Source organism: Diuraphis noxia, unplaced genomic scaffold (assembly GCF_037042655.1).
Source record: "Diuraphis noxia isolate RWA-SAM2 unplaced genomic scaffold, SU_Dnox_SAM2 contig0002, whole genome shotgun sequence".
In the NCBI taxonomy this organism is placed as follows: Eukaryota; Metazoa; Arthropoda; class Insecta; order Hemiptera; family Aphididae; genus Diuraphis; species Diuraphis noxia.
In genome coordinates this window covers 49,366,743-49,381,634 of record NW_028301712.1, presented here as the reverse complement: position 1 = coordinate 49,381,634, position 14,892 = coordinate 49,366,743, and the positions used below count along the sequence as shown (strand labels likewise).

General features: G+C 34.0%; 1 protein-coding gene across 1 annotated transcript in view; it reads right to left on the bottom strand.

Annotated features, from left to right (window-relative positions):
- Nucleotides 1-355: 355 nt before the first annotated feature.
- ftz-f1 (ftz transcription factor 1) overlaps nucleotides 356-14,892 on the bottom strand; it is a 67,376-nt gene continuing 52,839 nt past the window's right edge. Inside the window, exons 7-10 of the mRNA XM_015513565.2 lie at nucleotides 4,925-5,183; nucleotides 4,615-4,715; nucleotides 4,139-4,544; nucleotides 356-3,376 (exon numbers count right to left, since the gene is read on the bottom strand). Coding sequence (XP_015369051.1) covers nucleotides 4,398-4,544; nucleotides 4,615-4,715; nucleotides 4,925-5,183 — 507 coding nt within the window. The 3' untranslated portion in view covers nucleotides 356-3,376; nucleotides 4,139-4,397. The remainder of the gene's footprint in view (nucleotides 3,377-4,138; nucleotides 4,545-4,614; nucleotides 4,716-4,924; nucleotides 5,184-14,892) is intronic.

Below are 14,892 nucleotides of genomic sequence, written 5' to 3'. Positions count from 1 at the left end.
GGACTACCGAGCTTTTATAAATTAGGTGGTATATAAAACAGTTAAAATAACATTTATCATCTTTTTAATCTTAATAAATAAAATAAAACATTTATCATCTCTTAATCGACAAAAATATGAAATAGTATTAGCGCGAGAGAAAAAATTGTCCTTGGCTTATCTATCCTCCACCCACCCACTCATAAACTAGTATATACTTAAAAATCTACTCTCTCTGAATCCTATATACTCAACGATAACGATATTTCGTTTATCCTAATTACGGCTATATAATATTATATACCTCCACTATCCTCGATGCCATTTAGTATGTACTTTAAAACATGATAATAAAAAAAATAAAAAAGTTCAGATATAATCAATAAACATTATATTTTAAGATCAATACACATAATACGAATAAAAATAATACGCTGGTAACAGGTTTTAGAAACATTCTCGACCACAATTTTGTACCATTAATTATCCGTGTAAATTATTTTTAATTCCAAAAAAAAAATAATAATAATAATAACGTCTTAACGAGACAAATTAAGTGTTCTGAATGAAAAAAAAATATCGCATAAATAATAAAATTAAACGTAAATCTATATTTACATCAAAAATAGATAATACAAACACAAAACACTTAATAACATGGTATTTATTATGTTTTTTTTATTTAATAATAATCATTAGCTTAAATTGTATTTATATATAAATTATGTTATTTATAATATAATATATATATGCATATATATATATGGTACAAACGCAACGAATTTATTGAGGTAACAGGATTTTTTTTTTATATTTCTTAAAAAATATTTGTTTAATTGTATTCCGAAGCAACGAGAAACATAATCTATGTTTTATTTTTCGTGTTCTCGTTACTTATTTATAATATACAATATATATAATGTTCATTTAATAACTAATACAATACTAAGGGATACAAAATAAAAATACATAGATTATATTCTAAGCGCGGTTAAAGTTGAAAAAAACCTTAAGGGAGGGTCAAAATATAATTATACAATAATGATAATAATAATAATAATAATAATGATGCCAAATATATAATAGTAATATTAATAATAATATATAATAATAATAATAATAATATAATAATAATAATAATAATAATAATAATAATGGAGAACAGAAGAACCAACAGTGTTAAAACCATAATAAAAACTTAAATATTTCAATATCTCAAAAAATAAAACGTATTTTCCTTTTAAAATAGATTAAGAAATATATTTCCAAAATATATATTTATATAATATGTATCATTATAACATTATATATTTTATTTAAAAAATATTCAATCACAATGTTTGATCACGAATTCATACGAAAACCCTGGACGCTTTTTTTTTTATTAATTATGATTAAATCTTTTTTTTAACTATTTGTTTTCGAGAAAAAAAAATTAGTAACATATAATATTATGTCTGGAAACATTGTAGCACTTTGGTCGAAATTTAAAAATTTTTTTCCTCTTCTCTCAGTACATATATTTTAACAAAACAAACTGACAGAGACTTGCAGTGTTACCGCATATCCCCGAGCGCGTTGTAAAGGAAGACAGAGGCCGGGAAGCGTCAACACAAACGCGGTAACACATATACATACACAGACACACAAACACACGTCGAACGTTAAGTCCAAATGAAGAATTGTATGATCAAATAATATTGAGATGTCTGAACATTGTGTGCGCACGCTTGTGACAAACCGAACGAACAATACAAGCACAATTGATGAATAAAAAAAGAAAAAGAAAAGAAAAGATAAGAAAAAGAAAAACAATGAGCAAGTACATAGTAATATTACTTACAAAAAAAAATTTAACGGTAACTCATAGTTTCATACAATCATTCTTGTGTTTCATAAAATTGTTATTTTTTTTAACGACAATATTATTTGTTTTAAAATAAATATTTTTAACACCTAACATTATGAACCACAAAGGTATATAATAATAATAATAATATATGCCATAAATCTATGTATACACGCATAAATAAATAAATCTCTAAGTCTAAACAACTATGAATCTATATTTTATAATATGATAGTAACACTATAATAATAATAATAATAATATATTATACTTGTAGAGGAAATAAAATATAAAAAGGCGAACGCTAACATGTCCATCACCTACTACAAGGAGAAAAAATAAAATAAAACATTTTTAGTTATTTGTTTTTAAATTTAATTTATATAGACGGAATGTTTTTCTTTTTCAAAACAAGATCCAATAAACGAATGCCGAATCAGTGATTTTATGCCCAAATATCCCAACAAAAAAAAAAAAAAAATTGAAAGGTAAAACTAAAAATAATGGGGTTAACAAAGATAACGAATTGGTTTTAGAAAAATATTTTGTACTCTTGTTTTGGAGGCAATGGTAGTTAATCTTTTTTATTCAATTGATATTTAAAAATACTATATACAATATGCATACGTACTAACATTTTTTTTTACTCAAATCATCTTAAAGAAACAAAATATGAGCGTGCGGATATAGTAAATTGGTTCATTATAAGTTCTTTAGAATTTTATAAGAAAAATACAATTTACAATAAAACACACAAATACTGTGAACAGCAATAATATTTCACATTTATTGTAATCATTCTCTTTTTGCATAATATGGTTCTCACTTATATATTTCTTTCATGAACAAAATTTCTGCATTTAGTAAAAAGAAGAAGAAAACCGAACACAACGGATTAATATCTTATTTAAGATTGGAACAGTGTGTAGGAACTGAACGACTTGTATTATATTGTAAATAATATAATCTTTTTTTAAATATTTTTAAACCTTGAGCACATCTCCCTTTTACTGGCCTTTTGAGATTTGGTAACCAAACATTAAATACATAAACTAAGCATAATAATATATAATATATATATACAAACTATATCGCTTATAATAAAAATATATGTATACATACGCATTAGCTATAATATATAATATGCCCTATATAAACATAACATATAATATAGTTAATAATAATAATAATAAACGGATTTTTTGGGAGTACATTGTGCACTCTTATTTCATTAGTTATCGGAAGGATTACTTTCTTACATTTATATATATATATATAAATATAAATTAAATAATTAATAATAAATAATATTAATAATTATGTGGTGTGTATTTGTGTATGTGTGTGTATTGGTGTATGTTGTGTACATCGGTGTATGTGGTGTGTACGAGTAGTTTTGACCAACATCGCGTACGTGTGTAATGACGCTGTCGACGAGATCAGTTGGTAACTCTGTAATGACTCAAAACTTATTTAGTTGTCATGGTAACGTGGCTGTCGCTCAAATAGACGTTGACGAGGTCTGTTTTTTTAAATATTTGGCTAACCCTGAAAAAATAAAAAATTGGGGTTAAGCACTTCACGACGGATAGCAATAATAGGTATTATACACGGTTAAGTTAGGAAATAAAAATTGACGGGCGACGATCGTAAGAAATCGTTTTGATATCCGTCCTCGGCGGTGTCATGTAGCGTAATATCATCTCAATAGGAAAAAAAAATTATAAACATAAAAAAAAAAAACAATAACAGTGCGATAAACAAGTATTATTATAAGACAGGCAGTAGGCAGAGTATTACGACTTCATTTTGCTAAATGACACGATTTGCAGTCTTGTAGTAATCCATGTCTCGATGTGAGAAAACATCACCGGCCTAATTGGCGAAGTATTATTGACATTATTGTTAGGTAGGCGGTGTTGTTGTATATTATTATTAATAATAATATGACGGTCGCTAGAATTATATTACGCGAGCGCGGCGTAGTAAAACACGGCTACTGCGTGTAACGATGCGAAATATCGAGACTGGTCCCCCTTGACACCGGACGGGTTCGCGGATTTATGTTATCAATAATTATCACATTAAATTATTATAAAATATTAAATAATAAATAACACTCGTTCGCGTCACTGCAATGACCAGTAACGGGGCCGACAAGCGATGAAATACAAAACGGGTTAAACTCGACCCACCCAGATAGCTAAAGCTGTAAATCATCGTCATCGTCAACCTGTATGATTTTAAAGTAATTTAATGAATCCTGCTATGGTCGAAGTAATAATAATTTAATATGTATGTGTATCTTACGTGTGAACGAATGCGAGGAGTGCGTGCGTGTGGAGTCTGTTCTTCGCTTTGCAGATGATGTCGATTTGACGTTGTAGGTGTGAGTGTGTGTGTATGTGTTTACGGGTTGGTGGTAGTGATGGTGTGTTGTGTTTTGTGTGTGGTCATCTAAATATATATATTTTAAACAAAATAATAATAACAATAGTATACGCTATTATTGTTATAAAATATATAATATTTTAGTGGTGAGTGGTATGTGTGTATTGTGTGATTTGTGTTATTTTCGCTTAGCGTGCAGCATCTCCATGAGCAACGTCTGCGTAGGAGCGCCGCCGCTACAGTGCTTCAAGTACAGACTCTCTTCGCCTCTGGTGGCTATGTGATGGATTTCGGGCAGCACGGACAACAGTTTGGTAAATTTGTCCTGTAAAAACGACGCGAAATTGGGACATTAAATATTGGCTGGTTATTGATATTATTTCAATCTCGTTTACCTGTACTTGAGAGTTGGCTGTGATGCAATAGTCCAACAGAGCCTTCAACACTTGCTCGTGACCTTCGTGAACGTGTTTACTGTTACCTATCCCTTTGACGTCTGCAATAGAAAACAAAAACAAACACAGAACCGTTAAAAACAATCGTAATTCTCGCGGTATATAGGATGCATATTATTTAATCTGGAGGATTTAACCGCCGTCGTATGCTTAAGATCGTTTTGTTTTAATTTAACCGTCAAATCCTCCATACGAGAATTATATATACGATGGCCGGAGGGTGTACGTCTCCCGCGAAATGAAGACTTACCGGGGTTCAACAGCAGCAGGAACTTAAGGCAAATGTAATCGCCGACGTCAAACTTGAGCTCCTGTAACCGATCGATGACCTGGGCGAAACAGTCGGCCATCGAGGTGACGCCAAGCAGACCGAGAGCGAGTAGATCGAACTTTTGCCCGTTATGCAACATGATTTCGTTGGCCAGGTTGTTGTGCATATGCTGGTGGATGTGATCCAGCACCAACATGTCGGACCACGAATGCTGCAACAGTTTCATTTGGTCGTCCACCTGTATAACGTGAAGAAAAGAAACGTTTAGTAAAAATCGCGGATTCACAATGCAAACGCTGTGGTTTATGAAACATGTAAAAGAGCCAAACAATATCAGTCATTTTAATTTATAAATTTATAATACAACGAGCTGGTAACATAATCCTACGACGACGACAATATAAAATAATATTATGCACACTAGCTTAATACGATATTAATATATTACACTCGTGATAATACATAATGGTATAATTTCGTATCATCATCGGCAACAAGCACGTAAATACACAAATTTGGGGGATGGTAGTGATGGCATATGCATATAATATGATTATACCTAATATTATGATAATAATATGTACTTAGCCACTCATTTTGGAATTAATTACATCGCAGACTTAGAGTGCAGTCTACTCTCTGCAAACCGAGATTTCTTACCCGCGGAAGGGTTGAATATATACAGGGGTGGGTTTATACCAGGGACGCGTGTCTCGTTGCAGCTTATCCACGATTATTACAACGACGGCGATGGTCGCACAGCGTAGAATTTAATTTATATCGACCTCCCCCCCGCGATACCATCACGGATATTCTCTTCGCGTACCTATAGAACAACAATATCGTTACAACCGTATAAAAATATATTGTATACATATACATATTATATTCACGGCACATCGCGCGATCGTAGCATATAATATTATGATCGGACCTACTTGCAGCATTTACGCGTAACGAATCGTAAGACCTTGAAAAGTGAAAGAAGAGTCTGTGACGGCGGTGGTTGCGCCGTATATAGAGGTGTATTACACATACATATATACATACATACATACATACATATATAGATGCATACATCTACACGGTATAATAATAGTAATAATAATGATATAATAATAATAGGTATAATACAGCTAAGGTATATAATATATAAATCCGTAACGACTGCGTGCACTCGTTTTCGGTCGGACGGTAATTTCGTTTTTATATTCTCGTCCGAGTCCGAGACGTACGCACGACGACGACAACGGCGATTACTATTACTATTACTATAATAGTAACTACTAGTTCTACCACTACAACAACAAAATAACTACTTAGAGTACCTATAGTCTTACACTCTTACATACTACAATTACAACCTACAATAACAACAACAACAATAACAAAAAAAACCGCATTTATATATTCTACAATGCTCTATACAATGCGTCGCGAGAACGTCTTGGTACAATTATTATTCAATCCATTTTACTGTGTGTCAATAGTTGTAGTCGACGTCGCGGTCAGTTGAGAATCCGAAAATCCGAAAAAAAAAAGTTTTAAAAATAACTGAAATACAGTAGCGATACGCACGTTATTACGCAAGTCTAATTTTTTTTTTTAACTCCGTCTCATCTACGTTTTCCGCTTTCACCGTATGATAGACCTTGAAGCTCAAGGCCAATGCCGGCGATTTCACTTACGCGCGCTCGTGGAAAATCCGATACGCCGCCGTAAGAAAAACAACGCCATTGTACCACAATATAGTAAAAAGTGAAGTATTTCCTCGGCAGGAAGAGGGAACGTAAGACGCATAATATTATCAGCGGGACCTACGGTGCGCAGCATGCCTAATCATCACCGTCATCGTTATTATTACTATCTTTTTTTTTTCATTATTTAGGGTTGGCCACCATGTCTATTTATAATAATATTATATTTACGTTAGGTACACATAGGCGTTGTTATACATAAGACACAATAATATATTATAGCTAAAACGCGGACCTGCTGATTTTATTAATCCACTAGAACCTTGTAATCGTAAAAATGGGACACTTGACATGTGGCGTACTGGATACACGCCAAAATATGTACAATAATAATAATAATAAATAATAATACAAAACAAAGACGATGTAACATGGGAGTGTGTTTTACTATCGTTACCTACGCGCGTAATACCTACATAATAATAATATAGTTTTTTTTTATATATCTCAGAAATTGCGATATCACACACGGACGCATATTGCATCGTGTGTATCGTCGTCGTCGTCAACGCATAAATATTTGGAAGTGTTTGTATTGTGTGTTCCGTGTGTTTTAAAATGTATCAAAAAGTTCCGAACACGAAACGAGCACATGACGCCATTTTAATAACTATTTTTTATTTTTTTATAATGACGTCAAGAAATCTCCCGACCGCAGCAGAATACACTGCACCTATATAATGTGTTGTTATATACGTTAAAGTATAATCTCTGAGCATCGCCATCATCGATGGCACAAAATGCATTCGCCGATTGCAGCTGCACCGGGAAAAAAGTGTACGTTTTGACTGTTCGTCAGAATGTTTGATCATTGATAAATGATAATAAATACAAGGAATAATCAAACGACCGGTTGGACGATGTATAGAAATGAACGTGTCAACACCTTTTTACACTGGATCGTGACGTGATGCACAGAACGAAACATGATTGTGATATATATAGGCTAATTCTTTAGTTAATGAGTTGGTCACGGAAAAGTTTAAGCACGATGCCCACGGCTTGCTGTAGAATCGTGGCCGTAATATGTGGCTAAATATAGAAAATAAGATTTGAATTAGATTTATTACAGCAACTCCCTTCCAGTCACATAACACCATAATATCATATAGGTAGATGTCCATATCCTTTAATGTGTATACATTTTTTTAAGATTTTATTGAAGATTTTTTTATTAAGTCTGTAAAATCAATAAACAATAATAGGTTTGTTCAACTGTTATACAATGCTGCATATAATATCATTAGAATTTGTAGGTATTTGTGATATTCAAAACTGTAGATTGTTTAGTCAATAAACCATTTATAAGTGCTATATAGAAACAAAACTTTGTAGATAAGGCAAAATAAATATAATAACAATACAGAATGAAGTCATAATTAACAGACTCAGAATCGGCCATACGTGGCTTTACACACCGTTTTCTTATGAGACACGAAGATCCCGTCCAATATGTTTAACCGGTGAAGCTCTAACCATTAAACACGTCCTTCTACACTGCTGCAATTTTATTGATACCAGAACCTTCTTAAACATTCCAGAACACCTTTATGAAGCACTTGGACCAGATTATGAAAATTCTAACAATATTTTAACCTTTCTAAAAATAACCAAATTGTATAACTTAATATAATTTTATATTTTTTCTTTGATCTTATTTCCTTTTCTACATTGCACATATCAAAAATAATTACATTGTAATATTGTAAATTGTACCTTAATATAGAAGTAATATTTAAATATGCAAGCTAATAACCTTAGTTGTTGAGGCTTTAAAGTAATAAAAAAAAATTTAAAAAAAAACAATACAGCATAGTTGTCTTTCTCGTTGCGTTTTGATTGCAGAAACCTGGGGACTGAATAATGGTGCACAAGACTCTTAATCGTTTCGATGATTATTCAAGAGAATAAATTCACAAACTGCATGTGCATATCAGCACAATAAGTAGGTGCCTACATGATGTGAGCGTTTACTTATATAATATAGATTAAAACAGATATGGACGATTTATTAAGCCAGAAGCCACATTGGCGACACTAGATTATGATATAAAACTAAAAAAATCTTTCTCTCATAATATTTAAATAAACATCACAGAAACAAATGTATATATATTGTATGTCACATCAAAGAAAACATGTGAATAGGTATATAATGGTATAAATATTGTGTAGGTACAGCTAAAATATGATGCCGTCGTGGTCTAAACAATAACTCGGAATTATTATAATTATATACTAATAGTATAATAATATATTGTGTACCGAAGGGTAGGAAAAATGAACAAATTCCAAGCCCACGTGTAGTAAGATGGAAGCTGCACAGCCTTCGTAGCTTGTACGATGCGGCGTGACACAAGGGTATCATCACAAACACGGTAATAACTAATACCTAATAATAATAATAACACGCGTTTAATGAAACACTAAACAAATCTCGGGCCGATGAACTTGGGCAAAAAATTATGAACTACAATAGGAGCAACCTCCTGTGTATGAAACGGAGTCAGTGTCCAGCGTGATGTTGATATTATGTGTTGACAGTGTTGTTAGTTTTTTTCAGCACTTCCGCGTGCAGTGTGTGTAGTGCGTATGTGCTTCCCCCTCCCCCCATTTAATATTGTTCAACGATGTTTAGTCAAAAGAACATCATTTCAAGGTGACAAAAATTGGCATTCAGTTCACGACACTCAATATTTACACTAAAAACCGCGTGTATACGCATTTTTCTATTATTGTTGTTTCTAAGTATAAATACATACACACACACACACTTGTGTGTTGTGTTCAAGAACCCGCGATCAGTCACAGAAAACAATGAACCCGAAGAGTGCGTTGTAACCTACAAGCATAATATAATATGGCGCACGAGGTGTATATGATGGCCATATGTGACGATATCGAAAGAATAAACGCCATCGAAAAGAAAGAAAAAGAAAATACGAACACAATATGAGAATAATATTATAACACGGCAATACGTAGGCAAATAATACACATTTATTTGGCCAGTACAGACGGGTTTCCACTTCGAAATTCGACGCGGAGATAGATCGTAAAATGTTCGGTTTTGTTTTTTTGGCATCCCCGAAAAATAGGTCATCGGAACATGACGGCGCGCGGCGGCGACTTTGTTCGCGTTATCGGTATAGCGGGTGCGGGATGTGTCGTATTATGTGTATAGCATGGCCTTAATTTGGCACGCAAACTATAGATGATCGAACAATAAATTAAGATGGAAACAAACACCTATGCGATAAGAAGGAGAAGAAGAAAACGGTTTTTCAAACCAAAAACAATAATAATATTATAACTACAGAAACAAAAACTTATTGACCGAAATACGTTTAAATGGCAAATATAATATTATGCACACACCCTACAGCCGTGTAAAAACGAAGCGTTTATAATAATAGCATCGTATGACGTATATCGTAAATGGGACACGAGTAGACGGCATAGGACTAGAGGAGTACAGGCGTCTCTGGCGACTTACACACACACGGACCTGCGAGCGCGCACGCGCACAAATGTGATGACGTATAACCCTTCTACCCCGCGCCCACGTATGATCGATCCCTGGCCTGACCATGACCTACCGTACACAACCGAATTAACCTAGTTGCAAACACCCCTCCGCTAACGTTTAACCACCGCCGATGTAGCCTACGCGATAGCTTAATACTCCTAGACATCCTTCCCTCGACTACCCAGTGTACGACATAATGTTATTATTAAATATTATGTTATATACATGTACAACATCGAATTATATATAATTTAATATAATGTTATTTTTTTGTTGCTTTGATGGCCACCACGCGTTCCCAATTCTCGGCCGAAAACTCCCCAGAGACTATTATTCTTCCCTTCTGCACACCATGCGCAATATGGGAAGCCTACATTTGGTCGTAAGAAATTCTGAAAAGTTGTTCATATTTGAAAACCCGACTCATTATACAACTGTTAATAATAACACGATTATACATCATTATGACACGGCAGTATATAATGTACTCGATTATAGTTGTTCCACTGTTAAAATATTAAAACAAATTATAAAGGTATGGCGAATATAGGTACTTGGAGTAAAACTAAAGACCCATATTTTTTACACGTGATTTGTACGATAGCATCATGATTTCTAAAAATAAATTACCTTTTACATAATTATGAATATTGAATGTAACGTACACGTAGTGTGTACGTATATATGTAAAAATGAAAAAAAACTATATGGTTTTAGAGAAGCATTCACACGCTACCGGTGGTTTCAAAAATATATTTGTGACATCCAAATAAAAATTACATAAAATTTTCCACGTTATGTATATTTATATAAACCGTTACGTAAGATGTAAACAAGAGATATCATACGACCAGTCAATTAATTTCATTTAAAAAACATTATTACTCCGAGGCGCTTATAAAAATATTACAATCATATAGTATAATATCTTATAATATAGTAATACCAGTTTTAAATTTTCAGAAACGAAAGTTTTTTCATTTTCAATCTCAATGTGCGAGACTTTTGACCTTGGTCTTCGCACGTTGTTTACAATATGTATTTATACATTTTTATTTTGTTTTTTTAGAAATTCTCCAAAAAAAATTCTATGCGAATTTTCGTGAAGTAAACAATAATATTTTACTCTCGGCATTCTTTCAATTAAAATAAAACATTGTTTATATACACTGCATTGTGCTTAGAACACGTTTTAGATTTTTAACCGTTTCGCAGAGCGCATAATATATTGTTATATGTTTTACGTACGCGCGTATTATATATAACAAAAAAAAAAAACCGAAACCGAATCCGAGCCATGAATATAAATATATTTCGAAATATATGTGCCACGGACGTAAAGCAAACTTTTTACCTAGACGTTCAACGTGAGCTAAACAACAGTCGTGTAATGTTATAATAATATGTACATCGGTATACATGTATCTAATGGGAGTTGCCCGTCGTACAATGATATCTGAGCACACACGCGAATACGGCATATCCGTCCGGTCCACATTTTATGTCTGTTCAAGTATATTATTTGATGATCCGTGCATAGAACACGAACAACAAAAATATCGATTTGAAGTCGATATAGACATCAATATATAAATAAAAAAACTTGAAAAGGTTACTTACTATAAAACTAAACGTGCTACGCTGTACTATTATTATTAAATTTATTAAAATCGCCCATTTTTCAATTATTATGATAAATTATAACAAATAATTTGATATTCACATGATATAAAATACGCGTAGGTACATCCCATTTTATTTATAACTAATCTTTATAAATATCGTTGTCATGCATACCTTTTAACTTTCTGCAACTAATGGCCTATGCTGTCGATGTTTTTTTGTGATCAATAAAAACATAAAAATACGTGTCATTTTATTAAGCACAATGTAATTAATAAATAATAACTTATCAAACACATACACGATCGACTGAAAACAATAGAGGGAATATTGATCTCTTCTCGGCGAAAATATAAACGATATTTAGAACTTTCGAATCTACACATAATGTTATATGTGCATATAGTTTCAACCACTCAAAATAATATATCGTCATTTGAATACTTTAGATTTTTAAACTAGACCATAACGAGCTTTAAAATTATAAGGCAAAAAAAATATGAATTTAATCCATGGTCGTTGTTGTATTCGAAAATTAAGTATTCCAACACGTAAACACGATTTGTGTTCCGTGTTAAGGGTAGGGGGACAAAATGTATATGTCAATATTAAACATTTTTAAGTCCAATAAAATATTTAAATATTTATTGAAACTCAGCTGTCGCTTATCGTTAGTATCCGAAACCTATATACTTTGTTGGTATATGTTTAGATAGTAATCGAAAGTATTGGTAAAATAAGTTAAAACCATATTTAAAAACTAGGGAAAAAAGCACTACAGGCTGGCGGTTTTATCGCATGGGTGACCTCATCGGTCGAACTTTCGTGCGGGGTCGTCTCTTTCCGGCCATCTATACACGTCACCCGCGTGCGAATACCTCCACCGCAACACCGATATTATGACCCAGAAAAAAACACACACACACCAAAGTGATTATTATTAGTGTGTATACATTGACAAACGAATAAAAAACGAAATATGTTTAACCAAATTTTCAATAACGGTCGTAGTCGATATCGTGCCGCGAAGAAAAAGAGGTAGGTACCTATAAGTACCGTAAAATGATTTTAAAAAAAATCATATTTTCGAATATTGTAAAACTTTTGTACAGTGGAGCTATGTACAAATTTAAAATCGCATAAAAATCGAATTTTATTTCCGATTCGTGCGTGATCGAGTACTATAATATTTCGCGAACTACACAAATACTATGGCCAAACTTAAACAACAACGTAATATGCATAATTAACAATAATAATATTGTTATGAGTACGATCGCGGGCGATGCCGTCGTCGGTCTGACTCGATTAAGCGCATAATAATCATAATAATAATAATAATAATAATAAAGTATTTTATCAACGACGACGTCGGCGGCGGAACGGCAACGCCGACACATAATGAGCATCGTCAAAAGGTGGCGGCGGCGAAGCGGAGAGAACGAACGGCGGGCACAACACCACCGCCGCCGCCGCCGCCAATCCCCCTAAATCGGGCCCCCGGGACGACTGCCGCGCGACTACCACACACAACAATACACGCGGCCGGTGCCGGGACCGTCGGTAGTCTTTGTGCCGGGCAAACGTTGCGGCGGCCGAGCGCCATGCGCTAATCGCTGCACAGCGCTCTACTACTGTATATTTATAATAATAATATTAATATGATTTTGGTACGTATTTTTAAACGATCGACGTCGCAACGAAGCGCAATTAAAAAACGTTGTCGTCGTCGTCGTCTATACTACGGTATAATATAGGTACGCGTGTGCATAACGTTACGTTAATATTATGATGGTAGTGATGCACATCGCGCACCCGTCGCTCACCGTAGTACGATCCGCTGTTTTCTATCTTTTTCGTTATTCTAATATTATTATAATTTAGTATAAAATAGATTGCCGTAACAGTTATATTTATTGTTATTTCACAGTAGACAAAAAATAGGCAAATCCCATGGGATTTCTCGTTTTGCGCGTGTTCCCGGACTGCCCCGTTGCACGCACTTCACCATATATACTATGTAATAATATTATGTGTAATATACCTGTTACGATACAACGATAATAATATAATAACATTGTTGTTGCGGCCAACTCGTTTTTCGGCGGCTATAATATAATAATATATCATTTCAATCATAATTAAATAATAAATACGAAAAAAATCGCACGCACGGCATCGACGGCATTGTTCTAATACACACACTCAGATGCATGCATACACCACTCAGACACACACTCACACACTCAGAGAAACGCATACACACAATCGGTTTCGAGTCGTTGGGCTTTCTGTGCGCCGCAATTGCGCAAAACACGCGCGGACCAGCCGCCGCGCTACTGTGAGTGCGAGCGCGTTGCGTACACAACAACGACGACGACGACTTGCTGAGTGCTTGCGCGTGTGTAACGGCGGCGGCGGTGAACTTGGCCTCAATTTTTTATGTTCGTATTACCCACTCTCCAACACCCCGTCCACCCGCAGTCATATTTGCACCCAACCCGAACCGCCGCGAAACGATCGGTCTACCGCTGTTTTCGTATAATGGACCGATCACGCGCGCGCGTGTACTCACGATATGTTGTACATAATATAATATTAATATTATTATCATATAATTAAATACAACTATCTATATATAGGTTTACGCGTCCGTAAATCGCACGTATTGCGTACATCGCCCGTCACTCGTATACATATCATAGTATAATATTATTATACTATATGGGTGTGCAGGTGCGGTGGTGGGTTAGGTTAGCGCACACCTCAGCTCATCGCCAATCGAACGGTATGAGAACAAATTTTCTGAATTAAAACTGCAGGGACCGTGTAATCTTCCCTAGCTGAAATCTATATAGACAACTGTTACTACCACACCGTCTAGTGTGAGACTAGTGGGTACCCGGGTATCACGTTATAATATGAATTGTTATAATATTTTCACCCACCTGTCAGACGTCATTGGAAAACGGAACAAGAGCATTCAACCTGTAAGCTCAACGAAGAACCACCCAAATAAAAGTTCGAATAAACGCATT